This window comes from Chenopodium quinoa, unplaced genomic scaffold, assembly GCF_001683475.1.
Source record: "Chenopodium quinoa cultivar QQ74 unplaced genomic scaffold, ASM168347v1, whole genome shotgun sequence".
Classification (NCBI taxonomy): Eukaryota; Viridiplantae; Streptophyta; class Magnoliopsida; order Caryophyllales; family Amaranthaceae; genus Chenopodium; species Chenopodium quinoa.
The window spans coordinates 1,825,978-1,844,377 of record NW_018742577.1 but is presented as its reverse complement, the minus strand read 5'-3'; the positions used below and the strand labels follow the sequence as shown (position 1 = coordinate 1,844,377).

The 18,400-nt window shown below is 33.6% G+C and overlaps 2 protein-coding genes across 3 annotated transcripts; both read right to left on the bottom strand.

Annotated features, from left to right (window-relative positions):
* Nucleotides 1–3,273: 3,273 nt before the first annotated feature.
* On the bottom strand, nucleotides 3,274–12,234 carry LOC110720922 (condensin complex subunit 2-like). Of its 2 annotated transcripts, none has more exons than XM_021900012.1 (14): nucleotides 11,651–12,234; nucleotides 10,714–10,815; nucleotides 10,126–10,243; nucleotides 9,715–9,785; nucleotides 9,546–9,606; nucleotides 9,251–9,451; nucleotides 8,835–9,178; nucleotides 8,515–8,659; nucleotides 8,164–8,420; nucleotides 6,744–6,777; nucleotides 5,772–5,911; nucleotides 5,046–5,156; nucleotides 4,263–4,467; nucleotides 3,274–3,788 (listed from the first exon to the last, which is right to left on the bottom strand). In XM_021900012.1, the coding sequence occupies exons 1-13, from the start codon at nucleotides 11,924–11,926 to the stop codon at nucleotides 4,270–4,272; spliced, it is 2,058 nt and encodes a 685-aa protein (XP_021755704.1). In that variant the 5' UTR covers nucleotides 11,927–12,234; the 3' UTR covers nucleotides 3,274–3,788; nucleotides 4,263–4,269. The 2 variants fall into 2 exon arrangements, with proteins under 2 accessions (XP_021755704.1, XP_021755703.1); XM_021900011.1 differs by having other exon boundaries at nucleotides 8,164–8,426; nucleotides 11,651–12,232.
* Nucleotides 12,235–13,416: 1,182 nt separating this feature from the next.
* Nucleotides 13,417–18,400, bottom strand: LOC110720921 (uncharacterized membrane protein YuiD-like). Its single transcript, XM_021900010.1, has 5 exons — nucleotides 17,976–18,400; nucleotides 17,142–17,298; nucleotides 14,937–14,987; nucleotides 14,436–14,528; nucleotides 13,417–13,914 (listed from the first exon to the last, which is right to left on the bottom strand). The coding sequence occupies exons 1-5, from the start codon at nucleotides 18,122–18,124 to the stop codon at nucleotides 13,855–13,857; spliced, it is 510 nt and encodes a 169-aa protein (XP_021755702.1). The 5' UTR covers nucleotides 18,125–18,400; the 3' UTR covers nucleotides 13,417–13,854.

The following is an 18,400-nucleotide window of genomic DNA, read 5'->3' as shown; positions in this document are numbered from 1 at the left end:
TTTCCTAATTTTGCATATTATACTAATTTTTTAGATTATACAATATCTACTTATTTTCATAAAATATATCTTAAAATCCGGCAATAAATTTTCTGTATGTTCGAATAATTTCTAATCATGTAGTACTTTTAATTAAAAAGTTGTGGACAAAGCACTTAGTAATAGTTTTGTGCAATCTGAATACAAATTATATTTTATAAGATACATATAATCCTTCGTTATTTAAGATATCATTGATTATGTAAGACCGATATATATTATAGGAATAAACTCCACGTACTTTACGTAGTTTCTTTGATAAGAGTTATAAGACGGTATCTATGCTATTTTCATCTGTTACTTTTGAATTAATGGTCACTTAATAACCATATTTGTAAAGCACGAAATAAAAAATATATTACAGAGTACACGTACTTTGTAGTTTTTAGTAGTTCTGGGATACTACAAAGTACCCAGTACAATAAAACAACAGATATCTCCTCCAAAAAAATACGAAGTATAGGATTCATGTTTCCTAAATTTTCGTATAGTACTAATTTTTTAGATATAAAATATCTACTTATTTTCGTAAAATATGTCTTGAAATCCGGCAATAGAATTTCTACAGGTTCGAAATTCTAATCATGTATTGGTACCATAGCTACTTTTAATTAAAAAGTTTTGGATTAATCAATTCATGGATTTATTAATAACTAAAGTATATTATTAATACAAATTTTACGTACGCATAATCCATTTAGGATATCATTGATTTATGTACGGAGTAGTTTCTTTGATGAGACGGGTTCTATGCTATTTCAATCAACTATTCTTGAATTAGTATTCACTTAATAATTATAATTATAAAATAAAAAAAATATATATTACTCCATAGTTTTTAGTAGTTCTTACTACAAAATAACAAGTACAATATAACAATGGATATCTCCTCAAAATATATACGAAGTATATAGCAATGGATATATTTGTAATCACTTTTCAAACCAAATTTTATGATGCAAAAATAACAGAATTATAAGACTTTTATTAAAGATTATAAATTTTTCATACATATTGTTGACCCTCTTATTTATTTTGATGATTGACATAACAAAACAAACTTCGACTAATGTTGTGTGTTAAGTCTTGGTAGAACAAAAAGATTCAGGTACAAACAACATGTTCCGGAGTAGGAGCAAAGGGATTGGAAGTCTTGATGAATAAGCAAGCTTTCAAGAAAAAGAGCAAATTCCAGTCTTAGGATTATCTGTAAGCACTAGAGTCTTATGTAGAAAGGAACTCAGCAAGGACCGTAGTGTTCCTAAAGGAACTTAATGTTTTAATAAAGTCAGTAAATATTTTAACGTAAATATACAAAATCAGTTTTAATCCTTAATAAAGGATAAAGTAAAATTAGTTTTTGAAAAGATATATTTTGCAAATAAATAAAAGATAAATAATTCTTTAATTTAAAAAATAAGTTTATTATTTTTAAATTAAATAATTATTTAAAAGTTTTATCTTTTTTAAAAAATATCTTTTTAATAATAGTTATATTTTTAAAAATTATCTTTCTAACTGATTTTTGACCAAGTAAAATTGGTTGCCTGATTTTAAGGATTCACGTTGAAAGCCTTGAGAGAAAAATCAAAGAAACCTTACTTCCCACTCTCTGATCAACGTTCAACAACTTCCCAGTTGAAGTGAACGTGGAACATGGGAAGAGTGGGGAACAAGGTTGAGACTTTCCATCTCACTATAAAAGGCTTGCAACGTACTCTGATTTTGGTGAGGAGCAACAACGTAAAAACATTCAGTTCATAGAGTTTTAGAGCTTTCACGTTTTAATATAAAAGAGTGATGAGTTCCTTCTTGCTTTAATCCTTCTAAGTGCATTAGGAAAATCTTGTAATTACTTTTGTAATTGAGATTGGGCTTTGTGAGAGTTGTAATTGTGAGGCTTGAGTGAGTCTATCACAAAGTTTAAGTGATTCAGAGTCGAATCACAGAGAGTGCTACGGTTGAGGGACCGTAGTTGGGATACTTAAGTTCCTAGAGGAACTTAAGTGTAGGCTGAATATTCACAGTTGTAAATGAGTTTTTGCATAGTGAAATAATTCGAAAAGCCATCATGGGTGTTCTCTCCTTTTATACTTAGTTTAATTTCCGCATAAAGTTCATAAATTTTTATAAACTACAATTCCCCCCCCCCCCCCCACTTGTAGTAGACATCATTCTAACTCATATGATATAAAAGTTATTCCAAAGAAGGTTAGAAATTATTTTTTTTAACACGGTACTCTTGTAAATTAAGTATTACTTCATAATTAAAATTTATGTAACTTTGTAAAAATTAAAATAATACCCAAATAATTTAAAGAACACAAATAAACTTAAGGTATTTAAATAAATTAATCTCTTTACTTTCTCTATTCCTTTCTTCAAAATTGTGTGACAAGAGGACATGTCAAGATAAAAAAAATAAGAGCATATTTTCTCTCTTTTCTCTCTTCTCTCCCCTCCTTCTTTAGGGTTTTAATTTTCTTGGTTGTTTAGGACGAAAATATTCCAATTTCTTCGGAAATTAAACTATTTTCGACCCTTTTTCTTTGATTTAATTCGCTTATTTGTTATTTGATTTGTTTTGCTTTGTTTTGTTCTCTTCATTTGTGAGAGTCTGTTCCAATTGTTTTGGGTTTTTCCCAATTTTCTGGAATTTTGATTCTTATCTATGGGTGAGAATTTTATTTTTAGGGTTTTAATAATAATTGAGAAGGTGATTTGGATTCATATGAGTTTAGGGTTCGTCGTCAATTCTACGATCAAAATATCAACGCAGATTGCGAAAATCTCTACATGGAAAGATGCAAAGACATCGAAAATCACTGCTCGAGTCAAGTTTGAAGCGGTGGAGTGTGAGCTATGCCCGATATACAAAAATAGTTATGATTTTGACTGTAAAAGTTATGTTATTTTCTCTAGATCTGTGGTTTACATATCTTTATTATTATTGTAGATGTCGTATTGTTTTTTATTAATGAGATAATATTTCTTTCTGTCAAAAAAATAAATAAATAAAAAATATAAAATATAAAAATAAAAATAAATTAAACAGAGTAATACATACTTGTATAAAGTATTCAATCCGTTTATGGTGTTAATAGGTCAGTAATTGGTCTTCAAAAAAAAAAAAAAAAAAAAAAAAAAAGGCCAGTAATTGATAACGCATTAATCAAAGTATAATAGACAATGTAAAGTAGAGGTAGCATATGTTGAATATCAGACTAGTGTACATTTTGCAGAACAGAAGTTTATCATTACACATTTACACCCATAATTCCATTTTCCAAACGCACACATTACTGTATTATGAACATACAAAGAAAAAAGCTGATTTTTTTTCAGCTATCTACATATACATAATACAACACCGTTTGCAGGCTTTGAGCTAGGTCACAACACCGAAAATAAGTCAAAAGAATTACAATGTCACTATACTTCATTAGATTCACACCACAGGTTTACTACATGAATACATCTAACAGTTTTTTGGCCTAGGCTGCTGAGATCAAATGTTGCACTTGTTTCGAGCAGAAACTAACAAACCAAAGACACCACAACCGGAATTCATCTGCTGCTATAATTTATTAATTATAATGTCTGCCAGTGATTATAGTGATGCCTATTTGTGGCACAGCTGTACACAATACAACTAAAACGATCACACCGGTTGATGAGTATAAGGTCTGAAATGTTAAACACCAACGTCCATAATGTATGCTTTGACAGTCAGCAACGTCAGCTACAACCTGCATTATTGAGATTAAGACATAAATATATTAACAATATTAATATTTGCATATAGATTAAGCATCTATCTCTATGTAGAAAACCACAGAATTTTGACTGATCGAAAGTTTATGCTGCTTCTATGCTCAGACAATTTCTTTGCCTGCCCTCTTTACTTTGGCTGGTCGTTAGCCAAGTGCTTGGCTGGTCAGGCCAGCTGTAAATTACAAGAATGCATAATTGCGTATCCCAGGATGACAAAACCATGAAAATTCCATGTTTCAAACAAGCTTTGATGTTGAGTTTCAGAAATTGATGAGATGGGACAAGGATATACTGCTTGTTTGAGCAAAGCAAGATAACCTGCACTAGTTACAAATTAACAAAATCCAACTTCACCCACTAAAAATGTCAAAATTAGGCAAACATGCAGACAATATTAGCTAGGTGCCTAGGTGACAAAAAACTATATAATGCGAGGCTTAAACTTTCACCTGTGTCCTAGGAAGAGACAGGAAGATGTATACTTAGGTCATCCATATTTGTGCAGCCTTCGATCCTCAACCCGTGCTCATTGGCCAGATGCAGAAGGCAGATAAAACATAGATGAGGGGATATGTCACGGGCTGCTGCTGCACCACAATCATCAGGGAAGGTGGCTAATACTTGGTTGAAAGATATGGCCTCTTCATGATCATTCTGACAATGTAGCACAGAACAGACATCAAAATTTTTAATTCAAAGCAAATTCAAAACAGATCAACATACCTGCCATCAAATTAAGAGCTGCAAGGCAAATTATGTTTAAACACTCCACCAGAGTTCCCCCCACCCCCCCCCCCCCCACACACACACAGTTCTCTTCTGTGACCTAACCTTGCCAATTCATACACCGGATCTCTTCTAATTCAGATACATGACCACATATCAAGAATGTCCAAGAAAGTAAACGAACATTTTGGATACTTAGTTTTGCATTTAAAAAAACAAACACGTTGTACATCAGCTTTCAGCTAAGATACAACTCATACAAGAGCCCAGACACCACTCTGTCAATTTGACCCAAATAACCAACAGCTCCAAACATCACTCAGTACTACTCTCATTCTTATTCTTCTCTTTTTTTCCTTTAATATTTTGAAAAGGAGGGGGAGGGGGAGGCAACAATTATTATGGTGTAACGTGGATATGTAATTTGTATAAAGCTATACTACAACAAAAACACATGGTAGTAAAGGCCAATAATCCATAGAATGAAGCTAAATAAGTGTACTCACCGTTTCAGGTGCTTGAACAAACCCACCTATGTGATCCCAAAGTGTCTCCTTCAGCAAATGTACATCAACTTGCTTTGCTGTTTTATCATACTGAACTTCGATTTTGTTAACCTAAATTTGGACATACCTGATTAGAGCATGCTTGCGGAATCAAATGGAAAGAAACTATTAGGAAATCTCTCATGAGGCCATGAAACAAACCAATAGAGGTGTCAACCCAAAGGAATTAGTATGAAATGGGAGACATAATTAGGAAAAACAATTTCATCCCTAACTACTACTCCCTCCGTATTTTATTACTTGCTTTATTTCTCCATACGCGGAGTTTAAGGAGAAAAAGTAGAAAGTAATAAAAAATAAAGGAAGTTGAGTTGGTGGAAAAATAAAGTATGATAGTTGTGAGGAGATAGAATCTGAAAATATTAAGCTATGATAGTTAGGGGTCCACTAGGAGAAAAGAAATAAGTAAAATATTGTGAAAGGTTTCTAAAAAAGGAAATGGAGCAAGTTATAAAATATGGCCGTAAAAGGAAAGTGAAGCAAGTAATAAAATACAGAGGGAGTAGATAGTAGCAAAAACAATCAGACAAATTCAACATAACCCACTTAGCGCAAGTACCAAGATAACATGAATAATTCTGGGACACCATCAGATTTTTTCCTCCATAAGATACACCTTAAAAGTGATAAGCCAAAAACAATGGCAGAAATTGAGCTCAGACAAACCTGGCGAGGTTGGGAGATCAGTATATCTTGTTCCTCTATGTCACTATGAGCATCATTATCTGGGCCACTATAAGCACTTTCATTGTCCCATGCAGAAAATGCTCCACTAAAACCACCTCCTTCTTCCCAGGACCCATCATCTTGAAAAATGATAAAAAGGAGAGATACAAAAAAAAAAAAAAAAAAAAAAAGGCATGTTCAATAACATTACGAAGTGTCAATACCTATGAATTATCTTGTTAAACATCATCAAACGTCAACCTCACTGTTCATGCACTTTACAAAATGCCTTGATTCATAAAAAACACAGGATTACAAGTTAATTCAAGAATCCCTTTCTCAGTAAAAGTGTGTAAGACTAGGACCCCTTGGAGATTCCAGGATTTTATAGCTATATCTGTACCCATAAATTACACTGGAAATTTTCAACATTGTGAAGTAGGAAGTAGAGGCAAAATTAAGTAGCCCCAGCGTAAGAATGCACCCATATCACTTATCTCTATCCATTCCTAAACTGTGAGAAAGATTGTCATTCATCTTAGCAAAGTTTGGTTCACTATGTCCAGAATGAGGAAAATAATATACCGAGAGTGGTGTAGAGCTGGTGAAAACTGACTTGACAAGAGAGTAATTATAAATTAACACACTAGAAACAGATTTGTTCAGTGTTTTATACTTCCATCTCTTAAAATTACATAATTATTCAAATTGAAAGAGTAAGAATCAGAAAATGAGGTAAAACTTGTACTGAATTATGGCTTAACAGATTACATAAATATAGGAGGTGCTTAAGCGTAAGTGTGTAACTAATAATATGGAAGAAACAACCAAAAAGAGAAAATAGCCAAGTTATATGAATCAGCATAAAGATAACAGGAAGGATTCAAGGACATATTGTACACTGAAGTGACAAAGGCGGAGAGGGAAATGGATGAGAAAAGGATAAGCTGAATATAATTTAATAGGTTATACCTGTCACTCTTTTTCGTCTTCTCTTCCCAAGGCACTGCAATACAAAAGAAATCAAAAGAGAAGAATCAACCTTAGAGGAGTTACCACAAAACAGTGATTGGTTTCAGATGTATATCATAGCCTATCTATAAATATTAGGCTACCCAATTACAGCACCCAGACACCGAAACATAGCCTACAGTCCTACACGTCAATGCTTCAAATAGATTACAATTTACAACACAACCCCTACAGTCATAACTCAAAAGACAGAAAAGGAGACAGGACACAAGAATTTCTCAAGGGAAATGCTTTAATTTGCTGAATACATTTTAGGGCAGAGGTATGTCCCATTCCCCCATTCAATAATGAAGCTAAAGATTAAGCGATTAGCTGATTTCCTCCATTTAGTCCATTATACAACAAACAAAATTTTTAAATGAAAGAAAAAAACAGTATCCATATATAGGGTCCCTAGGAATATTTGTAAATTCAGCTCAAATGTATACTAATTCAATACTGCACTGCATCAATATAATGCAAAAGATTACTTTAAGCAGATGAACAGCAACCCTAGCTATCAGTCCAATTACCTGAGATAACAAGCTACTCATCCATTACATTACCTAATCTGATGTACTAACACAAAATCACAAATGGAACACTTATTGAGCTGCTGTAAGGGCTTTTTATTTGGCAACTTAATGACAAAAAGAAGGATTTTTACTAAGATCTGCATATAACAGCAAAACTAATGCTCAAATATTACAACCACCTAAGAAACTGATTGCTGATAACCCAAATTCACCTTCTATAAAGATTACAGCTGATTGACAGCATTTCTAATGCTCAAATACTACAACCACTTTTCTTCATATTTAATCTATTACATTAAACAAACACAAATCAATAAAAATATAGACCAGCTTAACTGAGACTGCAAAACTTTTCACCTACTAAATCAAGCATAAGATGTCTATAGAATCCAAACTTGGCCCAATAATCCATATATTTTTATCATATTCAGTGAAAGCTTCCATAAGGCTTTTCTTTTCGAATACTGGGAAGAAAAGCCAAAAAAAAAAAAAAGGAAAAAAGGAAAAGCAGCAACACATTATCTAATAAAGAAACGCAGGTACATATGTCACCAGAGCTCTTTCCATGACATCACTTCAATTTTATGTCGGGTATTATAGTAGCTCCTGCATAATTTATGTGTCTGTTCAATTATGTTTAATACTTTGTTTCATTTGTACGTTTTTTTGAGGTCTTTTGTTGGGGGATAAGTTTGCAAGGCTATCTTCATTGGTGTATATACCTTTGTTCTCCTTCATACTTCCTAACAGGATAACTGAATTGAATGGATCCTTCTTAATCCCCCCCCCAACCCCCCAACAACGAAACAAAAAAGAAAAGAAAAGAAAAAAAATACATATATTACCATCACATTTGGAAGAAGAAACAATTTCACAAGATCCTCAGGATGGTAATGACAATCCTCTGGAAGTTTGTTGGAGCACAGCACTTTTTTGGCAGGAAGCAATAAAGACTTGGGATTTTTAGGAGGTGCAAAAATATCGGGCACGTCTTCATCCAAAGTTTTTGTCAAATTGATATCTGCTTCTGAAGCTTTTTTTGTTTTCTGCCTCTTGGCTGCAGCAACCAATTCACTGTCTTGAGCAGTAACACTCTCTGTACCTGCAGCTAGAATCAAAGCCAAGTCAACTTCTGCAAAAAGCACAGATCAATTAGGAAAGGGGGGAAAAAGTGAACAGAGAGTTTCTCGGCTAACTTTTAGACTTTCGATACTTCCAATGGTCAGGTCCAGCCCATGCATTATGAGTTGATGTAATTCCAGAAACCCCCAAAAGAAGGGAAGCAAAATTGTCAAATCTGTCATATTCATCAAATTCACTAGACATAGAAGCTTCTTGTTCCTACAAATCCAAAATTTTCAATTTACAACATTAATACATTTAATGTATAGTAGTCAATTTTGGTAAAATCAGAAATATCCAATACATTCTATGTAAAAGAAAAAGAACAAAAATAGCAATTACGTCAAAACTCAAAAATCTGATAACAAGTTATCAACTAAGCGTGACAAAATACCTCATACTGATTATTCAAGTGCTGATCACTGATGTCAAAACCCTCATCAGCATTGTATACATCATCATTATTATCAAATGAACATGCCTCAGCATGATCATATGAACCGTCATCTAGCTCACAGCCTTTATCATCGTCTGCTTCATTAACGCTTGTAAACTCTGAACCCCCATTCAACTCAACTGTGACATCATCAGTTGCATCAACATCACATACAGAGTCCTGAATACTATGGTATTGCCTTTGTTGCAAACTATTATCATCAAGCTGCTCCGCTATCGCATTAAAAGTAGGGCATATATCTTTCTTTGTGTTCATGTTTGTCACCATCTGGTCAATGCAATCTGTCAAAGAACAAGAGTAAAACATTTGGCCAAAAGATGCAATGAGAAACTGAATAACTTTCACCTACTTACCGCCAACAAAAGAGATGTCAATAAGATTGGAAGAATTAGTATCTTTAGTAGAAGAAATGCACTTTGCTGGGACTTCTTGTGAGTCAAAAAGTACTCGGCACCCTCCATAAATTCCAAGGTTGTTTAGAAGAAGACCCTTTGCCCCACCCTCGTCAAATTGCGCAGTTGTCTGGTGATACAGAGGGTCCACCGCAAAAGAAACTAGAAAACAATAAATAAAAAAATGTGAAATATCATAAAGTACAGTGAGAGAAACATGGGCTTGAATAGATATATGGGCATCTATGTCCATTACCATCAAGCTTCTTGACATTCAAAGTCTCAAAAGATGATTCCAGCGTTGACAGAGGTGATAACTGCAAGTGCATCCATTAACATGGGATTAAGAAATAAACCCAATACCATTATGATGAAAACAAAAGATAAACGTATTGAAATTTTTATTAAAAATAAAAACAAAAAACCTTCTTCTCTGACTCCTTTTTGGGTTGATCAACATCTTGCTCATTGCTTTCACTGTCTCCTGCTAAAGTTTCTGTCCAGCCACCAAAAATATCATAAAACATCAGACCAAACAGCAAGAGAAAAACCAAATGTACAAGAATTGATCAAGATGCTAGCTTACAAAAGCAAAGTGAAACACTTAAGGTCTTTAGCAAACAAGGGAGCTAGAATTAAGGTGCCAGCAATTACCTCAGCACAATAAATCTTATCCTTATATAATGAATCACAAATGAGCAAACAGTTCTAACAGTAACACAGGCATATAAGGAAAATACTCAATTCTAATGTGACCACTAAAAAAACCTTTACTTCTCTTGCATAATAACAACCAACTTAGCAATGTATGGCACATCTTTACACATATGCCAAACCTTGTTGATCTTCAAGACCAGCTCTACTGATTCCACCGAGGACTTTATATGCCTCAGAATGTACAGAATCTACCCTCAGTGCGTATATCTTCACCCCAGCTTCCAGTGTGCAACTTGCCTGCCCAACAATGATTGAGATTAGAGGTTATGAAAGACACTTAAGGAAGACAAGAATGTTTGGTTGACTCTATGGTTATCCCCGGAACCACTTAAATTAAGGAGAACTAGATAATACATAATTGCTGATAAAGCTGATTCTCTGTGACTCAATGCCTCTAATCGCAAATGAATCCTTTGTTCTTTGTTCTTATACAGATAAGAAAAACCGGAGAGAAATCCATGTAGATAAAATATGATAAGAAAAGTACAAGTATACATACAATCATCAATGGACACAATCAAACATTCATCATCCACAGCAACTCCACAAGGACCAAAACAAAGAAGCAATGGTATCTAAATGCTTGAAATACATACCAATGTCAAACTCACATATTTCTTACTTGATTATCACAGAACATCATCTCACTCATAGCAAACGGCGCTGTATACGAATTAGCAGAAATGCTTTGTAAAGAAGTGTCTTACCTTTTGAAAGTTGGTCTCAGCATCATCCTCATCTTCAACTTTGATAATCTCACTGAGATGATCGATAAGCTTCAGTTCCCAGGTATTCTTCTGATTGATTTTCTGTATTCTCAAAATAAAACTAACAATTCAATTAATAACATAGGCCAACTTTGGTTCATACAATGGTGGACCAATTATCTCTCCAAAGAATAAAATAGAACTCTAATTCAAACAAAATCATCAACTATCCTCACCCCTTGACATACAGCAAAAAAACAAGGGGAAAACAAATAGATAACAAAAACAACTCTAAGAGCGCGTATTATGATTTTTTAGGGCTCCTAACTATCAGCTTGCTCAATCAGAATATAAGATTTTCCAACATAGAGTAAAAAGTCACAAAAAAAATTCAACAATGAAACAAAAGGTTTCTTCTTTTCAGTTTCTACAATGTCCCTAAAAACCATTAAAACCATGTATTCAAATTAAAACAAAAAAAAATCTAATTTTTAGTTCTGCTGACTACCAATAAAGTCACTAACATGAACATAATTCCTTAACTTCCAACATAAATTCCCCTATAAAATAAATTAATTACAGAAATCCAGCATCTTTATTAAAATTCATGAAATTAATCAACAAAAATCAAGCAAAGTAACAACATATGAAATAGAACTCAGAAATCGAGAGAGGGTAGCGAATCCAGTACACTAAGTTACACCAATTCAAGCAACAACAACCCAAAAAAAAAAAAAAAAAAAAAAAAAAAAACCAGAAATTATTACAAAAAAGGGCATTTGAATTTCACAAACTGCAGTTTAATAGAATCAAAACAAATTAAACTACACCAATCCAAGAAGCAGCCCAAAAATTACATAAAACACTAAAATTTCAGATATAATGCAGAAAAAAAACTTCGTAAATGGGCGAAAATAGAGGAAGAAAGAGAGCAGACATTTTCACTGGCGAGCTTGATGCAATTACGAAACAACTCCATAATTTGATCACCATCAAGGCAAGAATTCGAGGGAGAAGAAGGAGGAGGAGAGAGAAGAGCATCTTCGGCGAGTTTACGGCGAACAGCGGCGGCGCGTGCAGCACGTGCTTGAGCGCGTTCAAGTTTGTCGTCGTTTGAGCCTAAGAAGAAAGGGCTTGTCGGAGATTGTAAGCGAGTGGAAATTGAGGCTCTTCGTTTTTGTAATGGTGGATTTGGACTTAGGGTTTCCGCCATTGTTGAAGCTTTGAATTTGCTTTTTGGTTTTGTATTTGAAGAGGAGAGAGAAAATGGGGGGAAGATGGGGTTTTTGAATTCTGGGGAAATTGTATAATTCTTGAGTGTTGTTTGAATGTGAAGATGATGATGGAGTTGGGTTGGATTAGACGGCGTCGTTTTGTTTATGTTAATTTTAGTTCTTACTAGAGAAGCATTTTATAGGGGCAAATTTGTCATTTCAGCTAATAAGTTAGGGTTAATATTGTAATTTTAGTTAAGAAATCAAAGAAGCAAAATAAGAAGATTATTAATGGAGAAGAACTTTAATTAAGAAATCAAAGATGGCATAGGGCATCAATGAAGGAGGACTACATATCCTGTCATTTGGGGTTAACCATACCCTTCATTCCCCCATTTTCTCTTAAGGTTTGCATTTACAATATATAGTGGTGAGAGTGATGGTTTACATCTATTGCAAGTAGCTTCAATGGAAGAGGAAACAATGGATGAGGAGGAAAGCATAATTGTTAAGAAGAAAAGGATGAAGGAGGCGAAGATGGAGGAGAAAAAATATAGAATATTCATCATTCCTTTTATTTAGAAACATACCATTTTGGAAACACAAGAAATTGGGGCACACTCATATTTGGTTGCACATTAAAAATGGAGGAATTAAAAATTCCCAAGAATTTATGTACTCCCTCTGTCTCAATATACAGTTCTATTTGTGTTTTTTCACGGTATTTAAGAAATGGGAAAAAAAAGTAAATGAAGTACATAAAAAAAAGGTGAAAAGTACAATTATAGACAAAAATAGAGACGATAAAGTGAATGAAGTACGTAAAAAAGGTGAAATGTACAATTATAAACAAAAGTTAGAGAGAGAAAATGGAAAAAAGTACAAAGCATATGGAAAATTTAAGGGTAATTTAAAAAGTACAATTAATAAAGTTAAAAAAATGAGGATATAATGATATTTAGTCTTTACTTACTATCCAAACATAGAAACAGGAACAATATTTTGGTCTTCAAAATAGGAAAACAGAAACTAAATATGGGACGGAGGGAGTAGCCAATATTCGTGTGAGCTTGTTGCTTGATTGACAACAAAAAATCAAAATAGGGAAATTGATTAATACAACAACAAAGCCTTAAGCCCAAAATGATTTGGGATAGGCTAACATACGTCCAAGGCGATTATCTCTGCATCCTTATTTCTCACGCCGCTAAACTTACATTCCAAATACTTATGTTAAATCTACTCACCTTCAAACCACGAGATTCCAAAGTTGTCTCATAAGATGGATTACCTCCATGGTGTCTTCGAGGCATAATCCAAATTGATTTTCCAAAATCTTCACACTTCTCTTTAACCTTGTTAATCATATCGAAAATCAAAAGTAAATTTTGAAAACCGTTCAAATTCAAAACAAAAACTCTAGACACAGCTTGAATAGACACCATCTTATTTGTTTATTGACTGAGCACAGCTTTAATAGAGAGATAGGTGATCCACAAAAAAACTACTTCTCCATTGACATTCTAAATTGGAAATTATGCAAGTATAATTTTGGCCATGCTTTTTTTTCCTTGAAGAAAAAACTAGGCCTGCACACAATCGAATACAGCTTCTTTCTTTATCTACAACTTTTTCCAAGATCCAAAACAGAAACAATAGATACACTGGACTAAAAATGGTAGTCCTAAAAAAATTGGTGAAACTGGGAAGTTCCAATAAGATGGCGCTAATACTAATCTACTATATATATGACATTTTGAGGAGTGATTGCTATTTCGTTCAGCTGTGTTCGAACAACAGGATAACAAAATTGACGACAGTTCTGCTCCTTGAGCTTGACTGTCCACCAAACCATAAAAACTGCCCATGCTGCTCAAACTCTTACAGTTGCCACAGGATTAGGAATTGCAATCAGTTTTTAGGGCACCTATCTGTAAAACTTCATAAGGTAAGCAACAACACAGCCCAATATAGCACCTGCTCCAACCTGCATTGGCATGATAAAAATTCAAAATACATTATCCAACTCAACCGGATTTTTAACTCCAACAACTCTTTATAACTCCAACTGACTGTAAGTAACATATTTAAACAATTAAAAAGCATGTGTTGAGGCACCTAGAAAATACATTCACCATACAAGATAATATGATGAGGAATCCTGATTTTGAAATGTTGGGAGATTTTGAGTAATATGATTAAGGTTGTTCTTGAAAATCGAGCTTATAATAAACTAATCATATTTGAACAAGGCAACTTAAGGGCTAAGGCTTTACAAACCTTTGCCACCACTCACCACTGCCAAAATGCCTATATCAAATAGATAGAACAAGTATCAAACATTGGATTCTCTTTGCACTATTTAACATTTACAGGAAAATTGCCACAACAAAATTTCCAGCAGACGCAGTATCCATCGTGAAAGAGAATATCTAGACAGATTCTATAATAAGGAGGGAAACATGCCAAAACAATAATTTTAAAAGGTACCATAAAAGCTCAACAAACCTGTAGAGGAGTATGACCCAATGAGTCTCGCAGAGGTTTACAATTAGAAAGAGGATGTTCAGGAGGCAGCTCACAAACCATTTGATTCAATAACTGCAACAAAGAAACTAGCATCACCAAATTTGGAAAGAAGAACACCAAAGAAATGTTTTACTAAACTGAAAATGAGAATAATTTGTACTTCCTCCGTTTTTTTAAGTTGCATCACTTTTGTTTTCACGGACTCCTATGCAATTTTTGGAGTAAAGACTAAAGAGAGGTAGAGAGAAAAAATAAATGGGGCCCATGTGGTAGGAGAAAGATAGAGAGAATTTATTAGTTAAAAAGGAAAGTGATGCAACTAATTTAAAACTTCTTTTTTAGGAAAGTGATGCAACTTAAAAAAAAAACGAAGGAACTATTAGAAGTTTCCTAGAGTCTTCTCAATCTCCATTACGGAAAGCTTATAATTTCAAAGAAAATTGATACAAATAGAGTATCTCCAAATCCAAGCCAACTTACTTGAGCTTGCTGACCAGCATGAAGTCTCACACCAGAGGCGTCATACATCACCTGCCAAGCAGAAAACAACAACTCATTACAACACGTATATTTACCTTGTTGAAAAGTAAGTGATACAAGACATGTTAGTGCATCAAATCTGACAAGCATTAGTGAGTGCTGACAACCAAATCCCTACCTAAATCCTTATACATGTATATAAACAATTTCTGTCCATGCTAAAGCACAAAAGGGGGAAATGTTTAAGTTATTAGTCAATCAGGTCAATCTTGGGTAAACGATCCAATACTGTGACCTACAAATGACACTTTTAGGCCATGCTTGGATTGAGGGTAATATATTAAGGGGGTAATAAAAGTCAAAACTTAAAAAACATAAGTAATTAGAGGTGGTGTTGTAGGAGACAAGGTCTTTACAAATGAAATAAGGTAGTTATGCCATGAAGATAATAGTTACCCACCCTCCCCCAGTGTAACTATTACCCCAAAATGAGGGTAATAGTTCCTCTTTCTTCACCTCTTACCACACCATCATTACATAATTTTCCTTACAACCACACCATCACTATCTCATCCTTCCTTATATTCACTTTCATTTTGCTTAGTTTGTCTTTATTACCCTAGTAATACATCTCCCTCAATCCAAGCATGCCTTAGCATAGATTAACAATGATGTATAATTCAGACATGTAAGAACAAATACTACCTCCGTTTTTTTTAGATGACACGTTTTGAATTCAACGCTATTCACACTCCCCTTTGACCGTGTTTTGTGCTTTATACGTAATGAAAAATATAATTATGTGAGATTTTGTTAGATTCATCACAATATATATTTTCAAAATATCAAATTTTCATTATTTTTGCCTATCATTAATTAAAGATATGAATGGTTGAAATTGTGCATTGGCAAACGTGACTAAAGAAACGTGTCTACTAAAAAGAAATGGATGAAGTATATGTTTTGGCAGCACATTTTGTGATTTTGCTACGGTTGAATTCAAAATCCAAAATTGATTAATCATCCCATCACACCTCATTGTTCATATGATTATATCATATGTGCCTTACAAAAGTGAAACAAAATTATCTTACCAAATATTAAAAATGTAATCTTGATGAATATGAATTTGATTTGGCTTCATGCTCAAACACATATCACAAACTGTTATAGAAAAATACTAGGTTAAAATCCCGTGCAATGCACGGTTGTTAAATATTTTTGACAATACTATTACAAAATACTCCGTATAAGGTATATAAAAGATATGCAGAAATATTTCATTTGGGTATATATGGAATATGATTATCAAACTGGAAAGAAAATATCATAAGGTATAAATAGTTTACTTAAAGATTTTGCAAAAAAAAGAAGAAAAAACAAAAGGCGGGAAATTTTTTCACAAGGTAATGACAAGTGTCATTGGTTATTCGCTTTTACTATAAGTTAATAGATTCACTTGACTAGGCTCCAGACTTTCTAACATTACAAGTTATAATGTTTCTGAGAGAACTAAGTTAGGCATCTGTTTTTTGGCCATAACCCCTAATCCTTGTTCCTATATCCTAGTTGTCTCCCTCATCTTGTCAAAAACAAGTGGTTTGATCTATAAATTAATTGCATGCTTTATGACAGCTGAGGGAAGGAGGGAAAAACATCTTTAAATGAAGAAGAGTATTATCCCTTCCTTTCCTCCTTTCCAATCTTTTCTTTTTCTTCCCATTCCCAATTCTTTTCCATTCCTTCAACTAAAACCAAACATACCTCAGCTGAATATCCTAGTTATTAAAGTCAAACCGAGAAATTATAAAAGAAAAGACTCCTCCAAAATGAAGGTATATGAAAGAATTATATATCTAAAGGAAAAGCATGAGAAGTTACCGAGTCAAAGTTGGCTATTCCTACTATTTAAGACATCCCAAAATTAGTGAGGCAATTGATTCAAGACAGTGCAAGTTAAACTTGAAGAATGAATCAGCATGCATCCAAATATGAGTCTTGCCAAGAACTTCAAAAGTTTCAGATTTTACTTTGAAGTGATCAGTATAATATCAATGGATTGAACTATTATTATAGTTATCAGTTTTAAGTCAAAACAATACTCTTACAGAAGCAACAAGCACTGCATTTATCAGACAATCCAAAAATAATAGGCAGCATCCCATAAAGGAGAGTGTGAAGTACATCTGGTTAAGAAGTACATACAACGCAAGCCAAAACGACAGCTAGAGCAAATGCTGATCCACCTGTTCCTTCTTGCACACCAATTGCCACGGCAAGAGCTGACACGCCTGCTGAATGTGATGATGGCATGCCGCCAGAACTTAGCATCCTTCTAGAGTCCCATTTCTTTTCTTTGAACCTGTCAATTTAAAAATTATATATTGCAAAAGGAAGAAACTTGAGATAGGGATTAAAAGTAGATATGTTCAAAGCACAAATTATAAGGACTTGTCAACCAATGGTATCAGGCAAATATTCTAACGACAAAATATTCCAGATCCTTGAAACACTAACAATATCAAAACTGTTTCTATAATACATTACTCCATACCTATCACAATCCACTTAGTGAAACAACCCCTAACACCGAAAACCGCAAGAGATGTTACAGGAGACATTCGCTCATAACTTCAAGTAGATTACAACTTACAAAAATTATAAAACTCAATTGCATAACAAAACATGCATAACCAATTATAAACACTAAACAAAAGATCGCATCTTTGACTAAAATCTAACATTAACACCATAAAAAACAATCAAATCCCAATTCAACGATCAACAAAACCCAATTCACACAAACACATGATAATCATGATCTATACATTCAAGTAGCTAAAAATGTAATCAAATCAACAAAATCCCACATCAAAAATCAAATAAATTTATAAACCCTAATCACAAACAACACAAAATCAAACCCAAATGACCCAGAATGCAACAACCCCACATAATCCAAACCCTTCAAACAGTACAAAATGGAATGAAATCGAACAATTAAATAGATAGAAAGGGAAATTAGGGATAAAAATTTACCAGGAGGTGAAGATCTTAAGAAATTGAGCAAGAGAAATAGCAAGAAGAGCAGAAACAAGAGGGAAATTAGGAGGGAACATTAACAATTGATCTGAGGAAGTTGATGAATTTGTACTTGCTATTAATGCGTCTATATTTCTTCCTGTCATCACCTCCTACTTTCTTCTTCTGCTACTTCTTCTTCTTCGGTTATTTTACCAACAGCAGCAACCCCAAGAAGAGAGAGAAAGAAGGGGAGGATAGAGAAAGACGTTTTTTTGGTGAATATTTTTGTGTGTTTTGGGTATGGTTTGATTTGATGGGAAGAAAATGGAAAATTGGGGAGTTTCAATTGGTTAGACTCAGAAGGTGTCTTCTTTGGTGATATAGCTCATTGTCGAAATTTCGTAGTAATACACTATTCGAACACACAAGTCAATCTACTC